This window comes from Pleurodeles waltl, chromosome 11 (assembly GCF_031143425.1).
Source record: "Pleurodeles waltl isolate 20211129_DDA chromosome 11, aPleWal1.hap1.20221129, whole genome shotgun sequence".
In the NCBI taxonomy this organism is placed as follows: Eukaryota; Metazoa; Chordata; class Amphibia; order Caudata; family Salamandridae; genus Pleurodeles; species Pleurodeles waltl.
In genome coordinates, this window is record NC_090450.1 from 817804183 (window position 1) to 817827734 (window position 23552).

The following is a 23552-nucleotide window of genomic DNA, read 5'->3' on the forward strand; positions in this document are numbered from 1 at the left end:
AATATATATTAAGACACGTTTAGATTCACTTGTCAGTCAGACAAAAAAGTATTCTATTTCAAGTGCTATCTCAGTGTTTAACACTTCCTTTTGTGTGTGGTCCTCCATTTTTTATGTTGTTTTTTGTATAAATATTTATTGCATTGGTTAGGTACATGAAAAGCTAAGTTGACTTACTATGCCTGTGGCTCCTTACAGGAAAAGCTGTTAGGGGTCTTTTTGTCTGCTTTGTCTTTAGCTCAGCAAGCCCTTGCAGTGGCTCTAGACAGGTTTGTCGCCCATTTCAGCATTTCTGTATTTGCAAAATCAACCATCCTTGTTCAAATGCCTGTTGCGGTTTACTAAGGTTTTGATACACATGCTCCAAAAGTTTGTGGTGCGATAGTGGAACTTTAACTTGGTCATGTCCACAGCTTTTGAGACAATGCAATGTTGCTCACTGCATCTCTGGACCTTGAAAGCTGACTTCCTCATTACAATTATGTCCGCTTGTTCCATGAGTGAGCTATAGGCACTTCAGTGCACCCTGCTCTACACCATCTTTTTTCCAAATTGGTACAGATGACCCAAGCAGCCTTCTTACTGAATATCGTCACTCATTTACACTTTGGGCAATCTATTACTCTACCACTGTTTGCTCCTCCTCACTCCTCGAAAGAGGAGCGTCTTTACTGGTTGGACTCCAAAAAGGCTTTAAGCTTTTACATTGATCAAATGATAGACCATGTAGTAGGCTATCAACTTTTTGCCTGTTTTCTGGAGCAATGGAAGGCTATACTATGCAGAAAAGGACCCTGTCCAGGTGGATAGTCCTCTGCATTAAGAAGTGCTATGTACTGGCCAAGATGCAGGTCCTAGAAGCTCTGAAAGCCCATTCCACCAGGGCTAAGGCCAATGTGTTGTTGCGAGGAGTGCCAGGCTGCGACATGGATGTCTGTTCATATGTTCATGAAGCACTACTGCCTTGACAGACAGATCCGGTAGCAAGAACCCTTTGTTCGCTTGGTTCTGCAAGCTTTTTTGTCTGAGCCAACTCAACAGACCCTCCACATTGGGGAGGCACTGCGTTGGTATCTGTTCTAAGTAGAGGAACCTGCAGTTAAAAGTATACACCAGAAAAACAAGCGGCTTACCTTCAGTATTGCTCTTCTTGGTGGCGTGGCCCCTTTTTTACATCTAAAAGAGTTAGAGCTTAACATACTGTTACCAGCAATTGTTCACAATCTGCATTTGAGAGTACAGATATGGGAAAAAAACAAGAAACTGACTTCATCGCACAGAGGTGGGCTCATAGACAGCTTTGCTCCCATACTTCTGTGGCAGACTAGAGGCAAACACAGAGCCACACAAGACCACCTAGCGGGACATGGAAGGTCTACTACAAAATAATTCTCTAGATCCAGTAAGGGGCATGGAGTATAATCGAAGGTCAGGAACCTGTGTTTGGATAGTGTCAAGAGAAAGAGCTTTATTGAAGGTAGGTAAAATGTTCTTTGTGTCCAAGCCTTGCTAGCATGATTAGTCATTTCACAGCACCACTGTCGGACAATGCACCTACTTGCAAACAATGAAAGGCCAATTTGAACCAGTCGGCTATAGGTCACAAAGGAACATGTATAAATCAAAAGAGCTATAAATCGACAGAGTTATGCTACTAGCTACTACAGTGAATGAAAACAGTTAACAAGTCCCCATAGACAGTCATACAAATTGCAGCTAAATGAGAAAATATTTTATGAGGCTTGAAAAAAATCCAGCAAATCCTTCACTTTATTTACTTTGTGTGTTTTACTCATTGCTGCAGTTCATAAAGTTTCGAGTTTGTGAGCCGTTTTAGCTATTCAAAGATTTTAGTCTACTGCAAATTCAAGCATTCACGCATTTACAGCCATCATTTTTTATTTTACAAAAGCGCAAAAAAATGAAAAAGGGGCGAACACAGTAGAAATAAACCCATGTTTAAATTGTTTTTTCTTCCCCCTTTGTAGCGTTCATCTAAAGCGCAAATAAGTCAACAACTTTATCCTTTTATAATAAATGATACGAGTGATTGTAATGTCCCAGTAATGTATTGTTTTATAACGGATGGAAGCCCGCAATCGCGGGTATAAAAAAAAAAACGGCTGCTCATTTCCCTACTACAGATGAGTCAGGACTTCTTTGATCTGTTATAAAGAAAACACATAGCTGCTTAAATGTAATAACTTGTTAGAGTTGAACTATAAGGTCATTATGTCTGTGGCAAGCGGCCAAGGAAAAGGCAGATAACAGAGCAGCGCTGAAGCTGTATGTAGTTCAAGTAATGAAAATGAAAAATGGCTTTTTGTCTTTCTAAACTGTTCTGCCAACATGAACAATGATGAGCAAAAAGTAGAGCTTTTTTGCACACAATTCATTAGATAAAAAGAAACAAACAATGTCTCTGCGTGTTAATACTCATTCTGCCTGCATCTGTTTTTTTAAACCTCATTTTGCATTAACCCGATTCTGATATGTTTTTGCAACGAATTATTAACTGCTTTTTGGCATTTAATTTTGCACTACCGATTACTGTTTTAATATTTATATCTACAACCGTATTATCTCTTTCATATAAAAGCAACAAAACACCAAGGACTTAAGCGGTTTATGTGAACGGTGATGTTGTGACCAAGTACAATGAAATACCATTTTCCCTATGTTAGCAGAACGATGCAAATCACCTCGGAATTCCATGTTCTTACAAAGGAATTCAGCCTTCAGCCTCTTTCCTCAATAAGATCACAGCAGTGGATGGGTGCACCATTTTATTATTGCACTTGCCTTGTGGTATAAAAACATATGTATTTTAAATAATGCTCCCAGTTTTCCAATTTTACTGATATTTACAGATGAATACAGACAGAAAACAATCCGTTTCCTATTTGTATTTATTTTTAAAAGTGGAAAAATACTGGGAAATGTGCTTTTTGTGAAAGACTTTTCATGAATTCCAGGCACAAGCTGAGCAGGTAGACAGATAGGGAGTTACCAAACGGGATCAGATTTTCTTAAATATAGGCACATGTTAACATATTTGTAGTATAAAGCTAATGTGCAGCATTGGCAAAGCCAATAGGTCTCGCCTATACACAAGCAATTGGTTTGGCAATATGTTTTTGCTATGTTGTACACCAGTGCGGCTTCTGTTCAGCATGGCTAAAAGTTAGTGGAGTGGGGGAGAAGTGTTGTAGAGTGGATTTCCTGAAGGAAAGTGTTGTAGAGTGGAGTCGGGGTGTAGAGTGGAGTAGGGGGAAATTACGCATGAGAAATAAACAATGTTGCTTTGCAATAGCTAGAAGAAGATAATCCTCATCTTTTGAGAACAGCGCATACGAGCAAAACAACAAAACAAAACAAAAAACATGAATACAAAGTGAGAAAAGAAGACTTGGCAAAATAAAAGGAAATAGTTAAGCACAGAAAATAAAACTCTGCAGTTTTGTTTGCCTGCTGGGCACTTCTTTGCCAGTCATACGCCTTCTGTTTTCGGGGCCGAGGAAGTTAAAAAGAAGTACCTAAATTACTTTGGGATCAGCAGATGGGCACTAATTAAGTTGAATCAATCAGTGCGTGGTCTCTGCTCCACAAACCGGAACGGAAATGCTTGGACTGCAGTGAAGAATTACGAGGTATTAAAGAAGAGTGTACCCCCAAGCAAACAAATGGTAAGCAATGGGCATGCTCCAAGTATTTTTTAGTTAACAACAGAGTCTCACAAGAGAGACGCATGTGCTAGCGCATGCTCGACGCTATAAAAAAAATAAAAAATAAAAATAAAAAAAAACACACCTTCATGTTCAGCAAAAAAGAGGAGTGAAAATGGCTGATACAATCTGAACCATTGGTAATTAATCTGGGCACGGTCTACTCATCTTTGTTTTAGTTTGACTTGCAGGCATTGGCCATGCTTGACATAAAAGCCCAACTGCTACAGGAAAATGTTCACATATCCTTAGATAGATGTGTCTAATTGTGTGCCTCCCTCTGGTGTGAAATCTGCATGTGCCAGACAGACTTCAGTTTTTGCCCATTTGAGCAGATTACTGTACCCAGAGTTGTTTGGTGGGGTGGGGGGGTCCCCGGGCATTTCCAAGTCATAGCAATACGCCTTTTTGCAAGGACATATGCCCAAGTCAATGAACTTTGTAGCATACTTGGTTTTGTGTGTGAGCACTATGATTCCGAGGAGGCACTGGTAGTGTCTGTCTTGTAATTTCAGTCAGTGTGGATGACATCTCTTCCCAGAATTGCCAGATGATGGGGAAGGTCTATACCATGTGATGGAAACCCGATTCCCGACATGGGTAACGAGGGCATGCAGGGCTTGCTGTCAGAAACATTCAGTGAGTACGTACGAGAGTGAATCGCTTCGTCTAAGGTACGAGCGTCATCTAGGATAGGACGCTGTAAGTGATCAAGCCGTGGGATGGGTAAGTTTTCCATGTATTCCAGCAATGAGGGACCCTTTTGTCCCAGCTCCTCCCAATAAAGCATGGTGTAGTAGTCAAACAAGGGCCTGCTTGATATCAGTCTAGATGCTCAAGATTTCCCCTTTTGGTTATCTAACAGAGTTTATTTGGCAGGGGACGTCACAAGCCATGCAAAGACCAACCCCGTTCTGTCCCGCACTGCATGTTGCCTGACCACAAACTCTGCATGTCTAGTCTTTTGAGTCTGCCCGCCACTTACCTGTGTTCCCTAATGAGGGGTGTGACCTCCTCTTCATTCCCTACTCCTGTCTCCACCCGCACCTCCACAACATCTTCAAGATCAATGAGTTGCATCTGCATCATGTACACCATAGGACGTCTTAATGCGCAGACCCCATATAATGACCTTAAAGGTGTCCCATTCGAGCCATGTAGTGGTTGTGGTCAGATAGCGTGAGGCCCAGGTATTCAGAGGACAGGACCCGAGATGTCATGAAGGAGTTGCCTAGGAGTGAATTTATCCTGGTATGTAGTTGGTATACAAGGGAGAAAAAGGACTATTCTCTAGTGGTGAGATGCATTGACCGCCACGTATCTGCCCTCTGGATCCACTACTGTGCAAATGGCTGTCAACAGGACTGATAGAGGCACCCAAATAAGAAACCTTCTTGCGTATGCGGAGTATGAAGGTTTAATAATTTAGCCTCTCTACCTCCGCTGGAGTTTAAGAAGCTCTGGGGCGGTCAGGTGCGTTTCTTGTAATGGAGAAATATTCATCCATTTACATCACAAGTAGGAGTAGATCATATGGTAACACCTGGGGTGGCCACTCCTCAAATATTTCAGGAGATAATATTGTACATGGATATTTGTTCAGGTGGGCGTGCTATCATGTTCTGTCAATGTTCCAACCCACTTCTTCGTTGCTAGCCAAACCACTATGAAGCCCAATGAAGGTCTCCCCAGTTACTTTGGAAGTGTCATGATACCGTAGCTCCTCGGTGTGCAAACTCAGAACTAATACCCTAGCTACCCTTCCCTTGTCGAGAGAATAACTATTCCGCAACCAAGCAGAAACCGTAACAAGTAACCAAACAGTTTGCTCCATCTGAAATCGGGAGAGATTCATGCAATAGTAAACAGACTAGTGGTCGGTCAACTGAACCAAGCCTGCATGCAGTTATTACATAAGCCATATTCCTTCCACAGAGGAAAGAATCCCCCACCCCCACCCCGCCCAATACCTTGATAAAGACATTACAAAAGTCAAAGGCGCTACACAGGGCCTCATATCACTTGATTGGGCTAAGTTCGGGACCATTTCAAACTTCTGGTGAGATGTGCTCCAATGTGATTGCCAGCTTTGCTGAGATGTAACAGGCACAAGATTTGTGAAAGACTGAGACAAGCTGCACTGAGACTCCAGCTCCGTCACGGCCATAGCGCGTTCATGTGCTGCCTGCTTACTAGTGGGCTTGCTCCTGAGTGGTCTGCGCAGTTGCTGTCATGAGCACTATCAGTTACAGCCTCCAGTTTGGCTTGTTGTGCAAGGCGGCGTGGATACTCCTTTTATCTCTAGCCATTCCCGGGTGGCCTCCAGTGTCGTGAAGAAGTGGTCAGTTCCAGTATACCTTACCTGTAACTTGGCTGAGATCATGAGGGAATACTTTAGCACAGTGACTGCTTGACCGGCATTAAGAATCCCATAATTCTCATAGTTCACCTCGTTGTTCAGTCTCCAAGGGCCTTTAGTTCTTGCACCCTGAAGGATATGGTCTTGGTTTCTATAATTTAAGGAGGTGGGCCACCACCAGCCTAGGTGGAGAACAAGGGGAAGGAGCCTGGCCCGGGACCTTATGGGCCCTTTCCACTGACAAAATGTGGATCTCTTGCCACCCACTACTTAAGAAGGAGCTAGTCCTCTAGAAACAGTTCCATATTGGGACCTTCCGCCCCTTCTGGGAGGCCAACCAATCTCATATTATTCCGGGGCAGCTGGCCTTCCGCATCCTTCCCTCTGTCACACAGGTGGGAAACCTCTGCCTGCAGAGCTTTGATACAGGATTGCATTGCCAGAACTGCGGGGTGTATCTCCACAGGCATAGTTTTATGCTCTTTCACCTTATCCCTAAGGTTGGCTTTATCAGCTAGCAGAAGACCAATGTCAATCATCAATGTCTCCAATATGTACTCCAGAGTTTTTCACACCTTTGATGGCACAAAGCAATTAATCAAGGAGTTTTCTTTTTGTTTCTGTGACTGCCTGGGATGTGCCCAGTTAGCACTCCGTTGGGTGTGGGTGGGGAGCTCGTCTCCCCCATCAGTGCTGCATTTGGCGGAGCAATGATTCACCATGATTGTACCTGAAAGGGACATACAGCACACAACAGGAGATCCCAACTAATCCAATCGTAAAGATTTTATCCACACCACATTAAGCTCACCATTCAAAGGGCCATAGATCCAAGTCACCTTGGTCTTCAGTTGCACGTGCTGTGAGGCGCTACCTGTTCAAATAAATTGAGGGAAACAGACTGGGGGAGGGTCCCAGTCAGAGGGCCCCCACTACTTCCTCCTTTCACTTTCCAGCCAACTCCCCCTACTCACCACTGAACAACCATCTCAATTCTTAGGGACCCCGGTCCTCCAGACCGAGTCAGTACCTAGCACATGTAAGGGCCCACTGGAGGCCAAGGTTAGGTAGATAGGGCCAGTCACACTAGGGAGTCCAGTTTATGGCCAGTTAAGCAATGACAGATCGATGAAGCTCAGGTCTGGATCACCCCCCCAGCAATTGTCCATGGAGGGGAGGACGGGGGCAATATACAGCAGGCAGCCAAACCCCTCATGATCTTATAGTCTCGCCGGGATGCAGGGCGCTGCAGGCACTGCAAGGGGAAGGGTGTGTCCCCACCTCAGCACACAGCTCCAAGCGCATGCTCCTGCAGCTGGAAGGACTGGCTTCCCTGGTTTTTGTGCAGCGCCATGGGACGGTGCCGGGCAGGCTTGAGACACAGAGCTTTTGCACTCTGCATCAGTTCTGGTCGCCATCTTGGCCATGCCACCTCAACATCTAGTCTTGTTGTACTCCTTACGTTTAAAACTTGTCTCTGTTAAATTATTTTATTGATTTTAAATTCGACAGCACATCAGGATATGTCACGAATTTGATCAGGGGCAACATGCTTGATGGTCTTGAAGAAAACATTTTTCAAGGCTTTAACATTAAAATTATTAAGATGAATCTCAGCAAAGGATTCTAAAGAGCGAAATAGGTTAAAGATAACAGTACTTTGCCCTATGTGCAATAGCATTTTGAGCAATCTTGAATGCCAACAGGAATCGGAACCTGGGAAGATCACAGCCAATCAAAAGACAGCATAAAAGATCCCTAATATCAGTATTACCAGTTAGCGGCAGGCTTAAGACTGAATGCTATACGCAGTCTGGTAATTCAGTGTTGGTGATTCATGTTCATTAAAGCAGTTAACAGCATTGGTTACAGGTAAGACTACCCTTCGTCCTTTTAAGTTTTGCTCATACATACAAGTATGGGCAAAGCTCAGAGGAAGGTAGCACTGCTTCAGAGGGTGAAGACAGCATCACCGTTACGCACAGTGCCTCTCAAACTAGAGTGTGCCCACCTTTATCTGCAGCACAAAAAATGATCTTACAATGTACAGCAAGATGTAAAAAATAAAATAAAAAAAATACAAAAATAAAACACACACAACAGAATGCAACTAATGTAGTTACTGAAAAAAATAAAAAGGCACTACTGATTATAAGAAGAGTGCCACGTCCAGTATAGTGCTTTATTCACAGAAAAGATAATTACTGAGTAGGATAAGCTCTACATGAATGTATGCACTACTCCTGTGTCTGGACAAACTTTTTTGGTACCAGCTGCACACAATACTGAGTTGAAAAAAATGTACCTTTTTTATTATAAGAGTATAGACATTTTTCCGGCTACATATCACTGATTTATCTCTAACCCTAAACCATCCATCCCTCGCCTGGCACTGATGCAGCAACCAAGCCAAAATGGCTGGCCTTTAACAAATCTTATGGCTATGTTTTCCTCAGCACCAACATTTCTATTAAAAACGAGGCTGCAATTGTGGATAGAGAAATACTTTTTAAATTATACTGTTGCTAAAAGCAAAATAAAAAGCTTATACGTATCCACGATTTTTTAACATTTTGCTAGTCAGTGGGTAGCTAAATAAACGGGCACGAAGGAGACTCAGAGAGAGCAATATGATAGTTACTGTAGGTCACAACAGTCAAGAGGAAAGTTTAAAGATGGGAGGGATGGAAAGAAGAAGAAAAAAAAAAAAAAAAAAACACAGAAAGAACATGTTATCACACTACTGCAAATGGCGGTCACATGCGATAAGAAACCCTTGGAAGCTGGAAGCATTTAAATACCAAGGTCAATTAATGCCAACTGCATGCTGGAAAGTTAACAACAGGCAAATTGTTTGAAAGCCCCAGCAGGCCCTGTACCTTTAAAGCCTTCTTCATCCAGCATGATTGTGTAGTCCTCGGGGGTTTCAGTTAGGCTGAAAAATTTGCACCTGCAGAAGAAAGCAGTGAAAGATAAGGAACAGAGCATGTCCCCTCCTCCAACTCCACAAAACACCATCTTTCTGGTGAACCAACAAGCTCTTCCGAGACAGACAACGCTTCTCTCTAAAGATAGGGGTGGGCACACTACTCCAGTCCGTCCAGTTCATGCATGTAAAGAAAATTTAGCAGCAGCATGCGAGGACTGCAACTGTCTTAAGAGCCCAGGTCCATACACGAACTATTGCATTAAGGGGGAGGGGCAGTATACTCTGCCTTCGACTCGGAATGTACCATTTCAAATGGTTACAAGAACACATCTCCTCGTGTATCCCAAAGCATGAGACTGAGAAGCAGTCACTCCGCTTATAGTAAGTTACTTTACCAAAATGTCACCCTTCCCATTAATACACGCTTGGCTACACTACTTTGCTACCCACAGCATGCATCCAACAAAGGGTCCCCACCTTTCTGTTGATACACCTACTCCCTCGGCTTCTTTGCTTCCTCTTGCCATTTCTCTGTTTTCTAGTAGTGCATCAGTTATCCCCCGACCTACCTTGCTAAATTCTTAAGCAAGGAAACTTCTACAAACTTACAAAAACAAGAGCCTGGAAGGCAAAGACCTGCAAAGATTATAGTGTGCTTCAAATAGCCCTCCAGCCGCGGAGGCTCAGTAGTATTCTTAAACCCGCTGACAAGCACATTTCTCCCCTCGCTTGTCTAACTCCCTCCGTGCATTTTACCAACGCGGTTTACCACCCGCATCAACATTTTTTCTGGAAAATAGATTGCAAAAGGATTACGTCACGCACCTGCCCTCACTATCAGTGTCCCTGCTGAATTCAACCCGTATTTGTCGCTTCTAGTGGCATTTCCACTTGTTCACAAGAAGTGTCAAGAATTACTTGATCAGTTACCTTTCCCCCTTTCCAGCTGTAGAAAACTCAACTGTTTCACCCTCTGCATTGGCCTTTGAACTAAAATACTCTCCTGATCCTGTATATGTGCTTTTAGGCCCTTTTTCTTCTAAATACATGATCCATTATTACCCCCAACATCGCAATAATGAAGTTCTTTACACTTCAAAACGATAAAAACGCCATCTATATTTAGGAGCATGAAGTGTTATAATCTCTTCTCTTCATTAATTGATTTTAACTCTATAGGGACAACCTTGACTCTTACCCACACCCCAGTTCTCTTAATGCTCTTCCGAGTCTAATCCACCCCGATCCCCACTTAGTTCGCCTTACGAACTGTACACGGATTACTTCTGGTTTTAATTCTATAAACAATCCCCTGATAGTGTGCTAATACCCTTGGCACTATTGTAGAGGCAGCATTAAAATAAAGTAAAATCTGTTAATAATCTTGCGGTATTATGCCTTTGTAAGCAATAGAACAGTGCCCTAGCAGTATACTGCACATCCAATAACAAAGGCAGAAAAACACGCAACAATGTCTGTATCCTTGGCTGACCCAAAATATTGGAGGCCCAGCTGCAAGCATTCATGGACAAGCATTTATAACGCATTATTTTGCGTTTTCTATACTTCTTAAAAAAAAAAAAAAAAAAGGGAGGACAATAATAGTATTTTTAACCTAAAACTTGAGAGGATGGCACCACTATCTAAAGTGTGAAAAAGTATGATGTTAAGTTATTTATGTTAATTGTATTTATTTATTCTACGAACTTCAAAGCTTCTTGGCACTGCAGAAGTAACACTACCTAAATAACACCCTGGAGACGGGGGCAAGGTAAACACTCCTGATTAACAATTCTGGCAAAGTCAATAAGCCTAGCCTATGCAAGAGCCACTAGCTTTGTCAATATATTTTAGCAATGTAGTACAGCAATGTGACTGCTGTGCACCATGACTGAAATTTAGAGAAAAAATCACTACAACAGGGCTCGCGCTTGGCACGTCACACCAATTTTTTTCTGGTGCGTGAAGCAAGCTATGCAAGAGGGGCAGGAAAAGCATTAACGCAGGAGGAGGTGGGAGGTACGGAAGAAGCAACAACACCAGAGGGTTGAGAGGAACCAGCAACAAAGCAGGAGGGGGGCAGAACAAGCAAAAGCGATGGGGCTAGCAACTAAAGGAAAAAGTACCTCCTAAAGCATGAGCAGTGGAAGGATACACATTAACAGGGAAGTAGTACTTTGGCCAAGCTACAGGGGAGGGACAGACACATGAAAAGGAATGTGAAGCCTGCATAAGGTGACCAAAGATACACAAAGGAATGAGAGTAACAATTAAATCAACCATTACTAAGCAACAGGAGTGCGCTAAGTCGCAACTGTAAGCTAATAAAATGTCTGATGTGCTGGCTCAGGTGAGACCTTTAAAGCCAGGTCTTAAATAATTTCGTAAAACAGAATGAAGTGCAAGGGGCATGGAATTCCAAAACTTAGGTAGAGCAACTAAAAAAGTTATTTTGCTGAGAACTACTGTCCTAGTTTAGGGAACAAAAAAGTAACTGATTGCAATGTTTCATTTGGAGCAGACCAGAAAAACCTGAAGGATAAAAATTGGGCGTTTTATTGTTGTACAGCCTTGTACGGGGTGGGTATAGATTTAAAAATGACTCTGTTACATATGGGCAGACAAGTGAAGTTAAAGCAATACTTGAGAAATATGTTTGCAAGCTGAGCAGCCCAAAATTATACCTGCAGTCGGATTCTGAATTAACTGTGGACATACTATCCCTATTTTGCAACTCGCAACCTGTTACTGACTCGCAAAATTAGGATTGCAACTTGCTATTAGGAAGGTGCATTCCAAGAGCATCCCATCCTGATAGCAACTATGATTGTTTTGTGACCATGAATGCAGTCACAAAACAATCACAGTTACCACCAATTTCAAATTGGTGATAACCCACTCACCCAAGGGACACTTTCCGCTTTGTGAATGGCAGTGGTGGCCGGTAATTTTAGGAGGGAGGCGGGCGGGCAGCACACACACACACACACACACACACACACACTTATTAATTCACACATGCATGCATGCACATCCATTCACAACACTCGTCAACGTTCAAACATACACGCATGCACCAAACATTAATTTTAAAAAAACACACACACACTTACCTTCTGCCTCTGAGGTCCCAGCAGGAGGGTTGGGACTGCTGCCTTCCCTCACTGGCTGACCTTAAGTCACCCAATGAGGGGAAGGCAGCAGTCCCAACTTCGTCACAGAATGGGATGGGGTCAGTGAGACTTCTGACCCACCCTACTCTGTGACGAGGTGTCACTAATTGACACTCGCCCTGGGCGCTTCAGGGCTTTAACCTGAATCGCCCAGGTCGAAGTCAATGGGTGACTCATTCCCGAGGAGGAGTGCCTCAAGGCACCTTTGCTGAGCTGAGGAGATCACGTCCATAGGAGCTGTGACCTCTTTAGCCCAGCAAAGTTCAGCTCAGGCAGCCAGGAGTCTGCGCAAATCGCACATCTCGTTCCTGGCTGCCTGACCTGAACATGAAGAGTGTCTGTCAGGCTGACCTTTGCTCAGCCTGACAGGCACTCTTCATGAGGGGCAAAAGGTGTAGGGGGTCGTGGCCCCTCTACCCTAAAGGACGGGCAGCGGCTGGTGAATGGGGGCGCCAACAGTTTTTCAGAGTCCGCAGTGGTTCTGGGGATGCCTACCTACTTAGAAAAAATTAAACAAACATTTCATTTTTATTTTTGAAATGCAGTCCGTTTTTCTTCAAGGATAATGAGCTGCATTAAAAAAAAACTGCTTTATTTAAAAAGCAGTCACAGACATGGTGGTCTACTGACCCCAGCAGGCCATCATCCCTGTGAGTGCGGACATTCCCAAATGGGTGGTAAATTACAACCGGTTTCATGATTAATAGTGAGCCTGGTCCCTTAGACCCATTTGCAAATTGCAAACAGTGTCTGCGACAGTGTTGTACATTTTGTTTTGCTACTCGCAATTTGCAATTCACAAAAAAAAAACGCAAATTGTGAGTGACAAAAAAAATGGTCGTACATCTGGCCCTTTGTTTTATTTGTTAAAACTGACTTTTGATGGTTAATAACATAACATTAGCAGAATGTACAGATAACTGCTGCGCTCTATTGTAACAGGAACACCATTGACAGTAGGTATTGTTGTTTTCTACCTACAAATTACCACGTTCTCTTACACATTCATCTTAACTTTGTATGTATATTTATCCCCAGGATTACCAGTGTTCAAAGGCAATCTTAATGTCGCATAGTCTGGCACACTAACTCAGACACTCGGAGTGAACAATACTCCACAAATGTCCAGAAAGTGAAAATAATCAGTAGCAAAGTGATCACGGGGTCCCAGACACACCGACTACAGAATGCTCATTCCATATTTATTAAAACAATCAACATAACCGACTACTTTTGATGTCAGTGCTTATCCATATCTATTTCTTTGTAAATATTAGAACATGGATTGGTTACAAAAGCAAAGGGTTCTAAGCTGTGTATTTTATGCGCTAGACAAGGGAAAGGCCTAACCTACAAAACATAGCACATCATTTATAGTGTTCTCTATATGAGCACTTCTAGATGGTTAAGATCCATAACACTGAAGTTTTAATATCAACCTGCACTTATATCGACAATCATTATATCAGCAAGGTAAGTAGATGCTGAGTTAGAATAGTAAATGTACACTTCCCTGCATATGGATCCCTTGACAACATACTAGTTAATGTGAAGTCGATTTACATGCAAGTCGACATTACTGAACTCTATGTTCTAACATGCAATACTTCTCAAATATCTAGCACAAAAGCAAAAAACAATGAAATTGCGACTTCTCTGGCATTGCCCCTGCAATCTGGAATGTTCTCCGTATTCCCTTTTACTAGTCCATCTCTTAATCTGTCCAGGCTCATCTCTCATAGCATACTTACTTAATAAACATGGCATCCCTAGTTATATTTTTACATGCCTTTGTAATGTTGATCCAAACATTTCCGTGTTTACATCTGCATGCCTTTTATTGACGTGCAATCTCGTATTTTAACTTCCATTTGAGCACAATCTGCCATGCCTCACTTTGTCTGCTTTGTGACTAGATCATCAACCTAAACAGTGCGAGAGGTTTCTTATTTTAACTTCCAGTTGAGCACAATCAAATGATTCTCTTAGAAGGTTTTATCAGTAACTTTTTCGTTCTAGTATCCTTCTGGCTGGGAGCTAACTGGAGCGTAACCCCTTGATGCCACTGGCATAAAGGTAAACAAAGACACTAAGCTTGTTTTCACTTCACAAGTGCTTGAGAGACAAACTACGACATGAAGGAATATTCCTGACTTTTACAATATATGTAAGAGAAATGCATACAATGTAATAATGTACGTCGTACCTGTCTATGGAGGTAATTGTACTAATAACCATCTACGGAGAACTAATTTATAATACTTACATTTGCTATAGTGCAACTCATTCCAGTGTAGGATGGTAGAGCACTTACCTCATCCAGATATTATACACTGCCCATTAATCACAAGTGTGTAAGCAATTTACAGGAAATGGTACGCAAGACAATGAGGGTTATAAAGTGTGGGACTCGCATCTTGGACTCACTTTTGAGCATGTGTGTATGCAAGTGTATATGTACAGGTATCTATATAGGGTATCCGAGCTAAGAAGTAATGTGGTGCCTACCAATGGGCGATAACCAAGGGATGGGATTCTAGATCGTAATCTATGTAGGTGGTATACTAGCATCCTCGTCCCGATGTCCTCCCTCATCTGGTAGTATTTTACAGCTTTGCTGTCTCCCCTTCTTCTCAGCCCCAGCTCTAGTATCCCCCTCCCCTCCCATCAAGTGTCTAATCCCCATTTTCTTGCCCTCATCGCTAGTCGAGCTTCCCTCCCTAGACTCTCCTCCACCACACTCCATCACTTAATCCTGAGTTCCCTCGGCTCCCGTTCCCTCACTACAAGTCCCAATCCAGCCCAGCCTCCCCAAGCCCTGGGCTCTCCAACGCCCTGCCGCCCCCTCCACCCCTCCATTAGTTTCCCCTCATACCTTACCTCGCTCCTCAATCTCCCATTCACCCCACCCTAGAATCCTCAGCAACTCATCCCAGAACCGCCTTCTACTCATGCTACAAGACCCCCCTGAAGCCATAGTTTCTCCCACTAGTCTTTTCCCCACTGTCTTGCTCGTCACTTCCCCCAATACCTGGTTCGCTGGGGCAGTAGCAGCAGTTTGATCAGCGGGTGAGTGCACCGCCAGAGGCCAGACTTCTGGAGACTCAACACCCGCACCCGGTGCTCCATCAGCTGCAGCTCCATTCTGGGGTTCCTGCACTACTTTACGTGCCTGCCTCACCCTATCCCCGGTGCACTTCACCGGCACCGCCGCCCGTCAACTCCAGGATGCAATGGCACTGCCTCGTGTCCAGCAGCAAAAGCGCCAGACACAGCTGTGAAACCCCCATCAACCCAGGGAGGCCCTCCCGACAGACGGCGGAGCAAGCAGCGTAACGCTAGCACCACCCACAGGGGCGGAACCAGGGAGCATGAGCATCACGGGGCGTGGCTAGGCTCATTCTGTGATCTGAGTGGCTCGGTCTCAGAGGGCGTTGGCTGCACCGAGGTTACATCACCTAGAGGCGGAGTTCAGATGGACGAGCCTCTGCGTAATATTCATGCAGGGCGGGGTTACGAGTGACGAGCGGCCGGAAAGTCTAGACTGTGATCGCAAAGCGGGACCTGTCTTTGTAAGTTCCAACGGGGTATAACCAACTAAGGCCCTGGTTTACTGCCACCGTGTGATTACGATGGTACGGGATTTGCACTGCGACAATACACTACAATTTATGGTTTAACATGTTTGAAAGAAACTAACGACTACAGCTGAAAGCAGCGCCGCATGCCTGGCGTCCATTAATGTCTTCACTTTATGCAGTTACGTCACTGCGACTCGTCTGGTTATTAAAATCAGGGCGCACGTCCTAAAAAAAAAATGAAATGTGGGGACTAACCAAGTTGGGCAGTGTGGAAGTGGTATCACAGCATGTGACTGCACTTGGGAATCACAGAAAGTGACATCACAGGAAATTACATCACAAGCAATGACTTTACAGAAAGTTACATCAGATCTTAAGACCTCACACATTGTATTGTATTGTATTGTAATCGTATTTATATAGCGCTTACTACCCCTGACGAGGCGTCAAAGCGCTTTTCGATGAGTAGCACGCTACTCCGGTACCCAACAAGAATTAGTGATGGATTAGTATAATTTAATAATGAGTACAGTTTTAGTATTATTATGAGTTCATTTGAGTTGCGGATATGAGAGTTTGTTAGTTAGATTGACTGGAGTAATGGAGGGGTGGAGGAGGAAAGAAATCCAGAAGTGTTAATTGGGAGTTTATCCTTCATTTACTCAATCCAAAGGCTTGGGATGAATAAAAGGGGGGCGGAGGGGAAAGAGGATGTGGCAGGGTTAGGGAGAGCATAGTAGCAGGATGAGATGAATGCAGGAGAATTTAGTAGGGTTGTGTGGGAGGTCACAGAGGTAGAGTGAGGTTTGGTGAGTTAGATGTGGAGGTGGAGGAAAGAGCTTAGGCAGAGATATTTAGGAGATGAAAGTGGTCGAAGGGATTTGGGATGAGTCAGAGTGAGAATGGAGGATAGTTTGATAGAGACATGACATAAGAGTGATGAGTAGATAAGTGTGATAAAAAGAGAGCAGAAATTCATAGATATCTAGTATAACAACCCAAAAAAACAGGAGCCATGCAATGATCCACAAACATGCCAGGCACAGAAACAACATATACACATACATACACATATATATATATATATATATATATTTATACACACACACACACATGAATACACACACATATGCACATACAATACATAATTAGAATCATGGGTAAAAAATACTTAGTCAGACAGGTTTAAAAGAGTGTGTGTGTATTTTATTGTTATGACAGTAGCAATACATATTTTCCAAAGAAACTATAAATAAATAGAAATATACATATAATCTGAAAAAAATAATTATCCACATAGGCATATGCAGTTTATAGTTGTTTGAAAAAGGTGGTTATGAAGGAAAGAGCCAACTCTTGAGTAGTTTCCTGAAAACAAGAAAGTTATCTGTGGCTCTTATAGTTGGGGGTAATGAATTCCATAGTTTGGCTGCTTGGACGGAGAAGGATGTACCACCTACAGTCTTTTTCTTGTATGGTGGTGTTCTAAGGCGGGGTGCCAGTCTTGAGCGGAGGGTTCTTTGTTGGATGTATTTGGTAATTTTCTTTCTGATAAAAAGCGGTCCTGTTCCATGTATAGCTTTGTGGGTGATACAAAGCAGCTTGAAAGTGCATCTTCTGGCAACGGGTAACCAGTGTAGTGCTCTCAAGGCAGGGGAGATGTGGGCTTGCGGCTTTATATGTAGTAGTAGCCTGGCTGCGGAATTCTGGATACGTTGTAGTTTTTTCATAACAGATAGAGATGATCCATGGTAGAGGCTATTGGCATAATCCAGTTTGGATAATACAAGTGAGATAGTAGCTTGCACCTTGTGTGGAAATCCGAGGTGGGGGAAAATGCGTCGTAAAGTCTTTAAGGTGATGAAGCTTGCGCGTGCTAATTTGTCTACTTGGGCATTCATAGTTAGTTTGGAATCCATGGTTTAGCAGGTCTATCATGAGTATATTTGAGCATGCTAACGCGTCCCTTTATGATAATTTATTACAAATTAGGACTAGTTTTAGGCCAATGAATCTTTTGACGTAGTTGAGAGACACCTTAGGACGAGACAGCTAATCAATATGTCAATCAATATGTCAATAATGTCATCAATATTTATTACCACAATGCATTTCACTCTAGTCAGAGACATTAATCAATTCAGGATACCACCATGACCTTGCAGTCAGGAATAACTACACCAGTTTAGCACAATTTTTATGAGTTTTATTCCCTGTTTATTACAATTCAAAAAGCAGGTGTGTTAATCTCAAAACCAGAAAACTCAATAACATTGTCATAATTTGGCAACTCGAATAAGACTTTATCAAAGCAAGGAACGCAATTATTAAAACATAACACAGCGTCAACATAGGTCGATTTTAGCAGAGTGTCATTAACGCGCCAGTTCAACAAAGCATAGATTCAGTCATTTGTCTATTTGCGTCAGTATAATGAATCCCTGTCCTAACCACTGATTAGCATTAGCATGTTGGGCTTAATGCAAAACAATTTATAACACCAATTTGGAAAACATCTAGCTATGGCCTCTGTCAAAAGTAAGCAGTTGGTACCTAGAAAGGAAAGTCAAACAGACAAATCACAATTTCATTGTCATAGTTACCCTCCAAGGTTTAGGTCAGCATTCAGGTTCAGTCTTCGTCTTCTGGACATCAGTTGATTCATCATCAGTCAAAAACTCAGCTCTCAGGAGGAAAAAGGGGCACTTCCCTCATAAGGAGGTAAAGTGTAAAATGGGCAATCTAAGGAAAAGGATGGTTTAAGTAAACCAATAAGTCACCAGAGTGACAGAGTTTCTGGATCAAATCAACAGCATTTCCCTAACCAATCTAAATGACTCCCCGTGTCATGGGTTTTTAGCCCTTTTTCGTTGTACATTCCCCTAAAACTTAATTGGTTAAATGTTACACCCCACTATCTTTAGCCAATGGGAAACAGATGATGTCATTAAATCTTTCACCCCACATTAGTTCACAGACAATTTATTGGTCCATATGATTGACGTCTTCAGAGGTAGCACGTCCGGTATGATTTCATCCTTCTGTAATTCTTTGCACATCTTTTGGTCAGTAGCTCCATTGTCTGTACCGGTTTGAGCGACCTTGTACATTACATTAATCTACACTGTTGCTTTTTGCTACTACTTTTCTACAAGCAATATGAATTTCATGAGAACGGATCTACTATGGTTACATTCAACTTCTAGTTTGAAGAAAACAAGAGGCCATGTCCTTTTGCGAGTCAGGACACTGCACGTTCAGGAAAAATACATTTAATATGAGAGCCAGGCAGCTAAGCTTCGACTCATGCTAACTTAAGGCCTACACAATTTATTTAGCAAAACTTTAATAACATAATCATTAATAATTAGAATAAAACTATTCAATTACAATAATTCATAAACATTAGTCATTTTCATTATTCCACGTATACATTGACAGCCACTCCCCATGGTCACATTTTAGATGCACCTTTTAGCAAAACCTAGTAATACAGTTTCTATGCAGCATTATTGCACACTATTTCATAAACATCTCATGTTAATATAGATTATAAAAGCTACGCTCTCTCAAGCACATTATGAGTATAAATACAAACACTCCTGATTTAAGAGGAAGACACACTTTCAGTAAGCTACTCAAAACAATGATGTCTTTTGTCAGCGTAAATACCAATGACTGAACAAACTAACTCCACCACTAGCCAGCTCCACCAGACATAGTATACCCTATGCAGCATATTTTACATGTCGGTTTGGTTGCTTTACCTGCCTGCGCTCTCCAGAGGTGAGACCGCTCTCCTATGTGAAGTATGCTTTATCAGCCCTACCCTTTATTTAATGTTTCTGTAGTGGGCACATGCACTCATTTTAGGAGATTGTGGCTCATTTTTCACCAACAGACCTTGACCTGCTAGTGGAACACTAGGTGCAAAGGTGTTTGTTGTGAGCCAAACTCACATGGTCCTCTCCGAAATGTTGGATCACAGTAGGAGAGAGGCTGTTGACAACTATCTGAAACACGGGGACCCCTTTTAATGTCATGGCCAAAGAAACATATGGAACACTCAATGTGCGACCTGAAACTGGCTGACATTATAGTCTACACCTATGGGCAGACCCAACTACTGCCCAGGCCGATATGTTTCTGACCAACTTCTCCCACAAACTTAACACCACCCATGCTGAGTTATATGTCATAAAAGGTAAGTTTAGAATGTTGCTGAGGATTTGCAGGCTTTTCACAGCGGGACAAACACAGTAACTCTTGAAGTCAGTATTTACCCCACAGTGGATGCCTTTTTTATCCTTTTTTTTATGGGGAGTGGGCAATTCCGTGCCCTCTGAGATTCACCACCTCAATTTGCAGGCCTGTTTAAATAGGTGCTGTTGTGGAGGCTGTAACGTTTCAGCTGGCTTTAAAAGCATGGTGAAAAGTCTGCATGCTGTTGCTGAGCTGCCAAACGGCAGAGAGACAGAAGCTAATATAATTTGCTTTCAGAATACATACAGCAGAACTGAGTCATCTGTTGCGGAATTCCACAGCCTGCTTCAAAGAATACAACGTTTGAAGGGGAATGCCCTCAAGCTGCAGATTGATCACTCAGTACAACCGGTTGCCTTATGGCACTGAAGAGTAGCCTTCCACCTTAGGCTGATGGTAGAGACAGAGTTGAAGAAAACTGAAAAAGCCAACATAATTGAAAAGGTAAAGGTGTCATCAATTGTAGTGACCTGTAAGCCAAAGCAACCAGGGAAATTCTAGTTGTTTTCCAAAATGTATGTCCTGAACCTGTTCAAAGAGTGGGAAAGACATCTCACTCCTACAGTGAACAATACTGTGAGTGAATTAAGTGGGTCTGGGTAGTTCTCCAAGATGCACCTCCCATTTAGCTCTCATTAGATCTTGCTGGTTCGCAGTCATTATACATCACCACGTTTTCAACAGACATGGGCCTCTGCTGTTAAAAATCCATGCATTTTGACAACTCAAGTGTAGCATAAATATTTAAAATATAATTCACGAGGTGCTGCAGGCCTTCCCAGGGTCCTTAATGTAAGTGACAACATCCTAATATAAGTGATGTCAATGGAGGAACACCATGTGCGACTCCGGAAAGTGCTGCAGAGCTTCACAAGAGTGGTCTTATGCTGCTCAAGGAAAAATGTGAATTTCTGCGACCTAAGAATATTTGTTTGCTAGTGATTTTCAGTGACTGGCGTGGCCCCTGGCCCAATGAAAGTTATGTACATTAGACTAGTACTCTCTTTCTTTCTGTCACTGAAATAAGCCTTTTATGGGGGAATTGTCAATTACTGTGGCCATTTCATTAAAGCTTTGACATCCCTTATAGAGCATCTCTAAAACCTTACCAAGAAGCCCACTCCTTAGCCCTGGACCGACACCAATTTCACTGACTTCCAATGCACAAACTCTTGGTGCACACTACGCTAGCATACTTCAAGACACTAAGCTTTCAGTGGAGGACAGTCCCAGGGGGTGAAGATCAGTTTTGTTGCAAAACTAGGAGTGTGGGGAGTGGGCCACAGTTGCTTAGGGTAGCCGCACACTCACACCTGCTAGTTAGAGGTATTCATAGATTCAACAAAAGGCAATAGAAATACACTGCGGATGCCACCATTTTCATTTATATCTGTGTGGTCATTCATTTATAGCGCCTGCTGATTATATGAGTCTGACCCTGCTATTCCTTGGTTCTTACTCAAAGCTGCCTCCTTACATTGGAAAATGGGCACTTCTATTAAATGAGTACTGGTTCAAAGTAATCTTCAAGCCTGGCTCTCAGAATCCAGCAGGTTACTTGTCACATGACTCTTGAGCCTCAACAACAGAGGTAGAGCAGGCAGCTCAAGAAACTGAAGAATATGTAAGCTATGTGGTGGAAAGGTCATGGTCTCTGCCCATGTCATTAGACCACATTGTAGAGACCACTAAAGACAATGACTGTTTGCAGATAGCTGTCAACAAGCAGCGACGGAAAGTTCTAAAGGTTCACTTGTCCTACCTAACTCATGATTCCCGTCAGGTATTAGATGCCCAGTACAATGTCCGGTCAGGGTAATATGGTAAAGGACACAGAAAAGAGACCATCTGATCGGGCGGCATATAATCAATGGGTTGTAGCATATGTTGTACATGTAATATGCAAAACTTTAGTGTGGGCAATTCAGTGCAAGTGAAAAACAACACGAGAAAATCAGTTTGTGAAGCACTTTCAAATAAAAATATTTGGCCCCAAAGAGAACAAATATATATTAATGGCACCTGAATATTTTTGAAAGGGGACTGAGCATAATATTGTAAAAGAGTCCACATTATATGACAGGCCAGTTGTATAGTGTTGACGTTTTAACTAGTTTTTGACCAGTCAGCAAGTCCCCATCAGGACAATGTAATTTCAGCATTTGAGATAGATGGAAAACATAATGCACAAAGATAGAATTGTATTTGTTAGAACTGGCATGTCAGTGGTGCAAATGTGTGTCCTTCAGTGAATAGGGAAAGGAATAACACAGTTAAGTCACAGTAAATCATTGATTATGGGTGCTAAAGTGCCAAAACAGTAAATGAGTTGTGGTCTCATAATGCCAAACGGCATTTGCAAAGAAAAAGTAATGAAGGTAGATAATTTACCTTTGAAAACAGATCAGCGTTGACAATTAAAAATAGGAGATTATACACAGTGCTATTGTTTCAAAAAAGAAAGAAAAGCCATAAGTACTGTAATTGTAAGTGTAAATGTAATTGTATAGCGCTTACTAGTCCTAATAAGTCACTGAAGCGCAATTGACATATTATGACACATGGCTCCCCCAAAATTACTGTGAAAGAAAGAATATGAAAGAGTAACTCTCACCCCAAAACAGGAAGTCACTTGGAAAAGGCTAACTGAAATTGAAGTTTGAACAGCAGCTGTATTTCAGTCCAGTGGTGCGGCAGGAGTCAGATGTATGGTGGCCAGCTCCTATAAACTTTCAATCAGTTGTTCTGTGGTTGAGGCTTCCCAGACCTGGTGATGCACTTGGGTGAGAATCACTTGCTTCTGTTGTCAGGTATCTTGCGTTCATAAAGTAATCTTGTTTTATTTGGGTACACTGTGGGCAGCTACACAGCTGAATTAACAGGGCTGTGCAGAGGCACGTTTGGCAGGCATCTACAAACCTGAGAGCGATTCAGAAGACATACAAAAAAGTAAACAGAGATACAAGGCTTTGTGCAGCTCAGAACATTGGTTGGATCAAACATAGAGACATTTCTCTTGAAGGTCACACTTTTGTATAGATCAGGCAGTGTTCATACTGGGTCACAAAATTACCTGTTAGAGCCTAAAGATACAGTCACTTAAGCCCCCAATATGACTTCGACGGACGGAAAAGGCCGTCCACCAAAGTCCCACGGTCAGGAGACCGCCAGTGCGGTCTCCTTCTTGCGGCCCTTATGACGAGTTTCCCGCTAGGCCAGCAGGTGGAAACAAAGTTTCTGCCCGTGGGCCCACCAGGAAACAGCCAACAGCATTGACGCCGGCCCCCTGCATTAGATGGGGGGGCAAACACCATGTAAATGCCAGCAGACAGGTGGGTCTTAATCCCCAGCAACACTGCCTTGGCAGACTGGGACCGCCAGCATTGCCAAACCATTGAGCGGCCGAAAAGTGGCAGTGCTGGGTGGGAGTGAGAGGGATGCCGAACAGATCTGATGCTGGTTTAAGGAAGGAAAGATTGTCAGTGGGAAAGAGCCCATGGAGGGGGTCGAAAGAATTTAGAT

The 23552-nt window shown here is 42.8% G+C and overlaps 1 protein-coding gene and 1 long non-coding RNA gene across 3 annotated transcripts in view; one reads left to right on the forward strand and one right to left on the reverse strand.

Moving 5' to 3' along the window:
- Positions 1 to 15503, reverse strand: part of CASTOR1 (cytosolic arginine sensor for mTORC1 subunit 1) — a 103146-nt gene extending 87643 nt beyond the window's left edge. Inside the window, exons 1-2 of the mRNA XM_069214619.1 lie at positions 15218 to 15503; positions 8964 to 9034 (exon numbers count right to left, since the gene is read on the reverse strand). Coding sequence (XP_069070720.1) covers positions 8964 to 9034; positions 15218 to 15330 — 184 coding nt within the window. The 5' untranslated portion in view covers positions 15331 to 15503. The remainder of the gene's footprint in view (positions 1 to 8963; positions 9035 to 15217) is intronic.
- A 189-nt stretch (positions 15504 to 15692) lies between these two features.
- Positions 15693 to 23552, forward strand: part of LOC138266161 (uncharacterized) — a 110049-nt gene continuing 102189 nt past the window's right edge. The window contains exon 1 of one of the 2 annotated variants that reach the window (XR_011199476.1): positions 15693 to 15758. This is a non-coding gene — a long non-coding RNA (uncharacterized lncRNA). Of the gene's footprint in view, positions 15822 to 23552 lie in introns of both variants that reach the window. The other variant, XR_011199477.1, reaches the window with a different exon arrangement.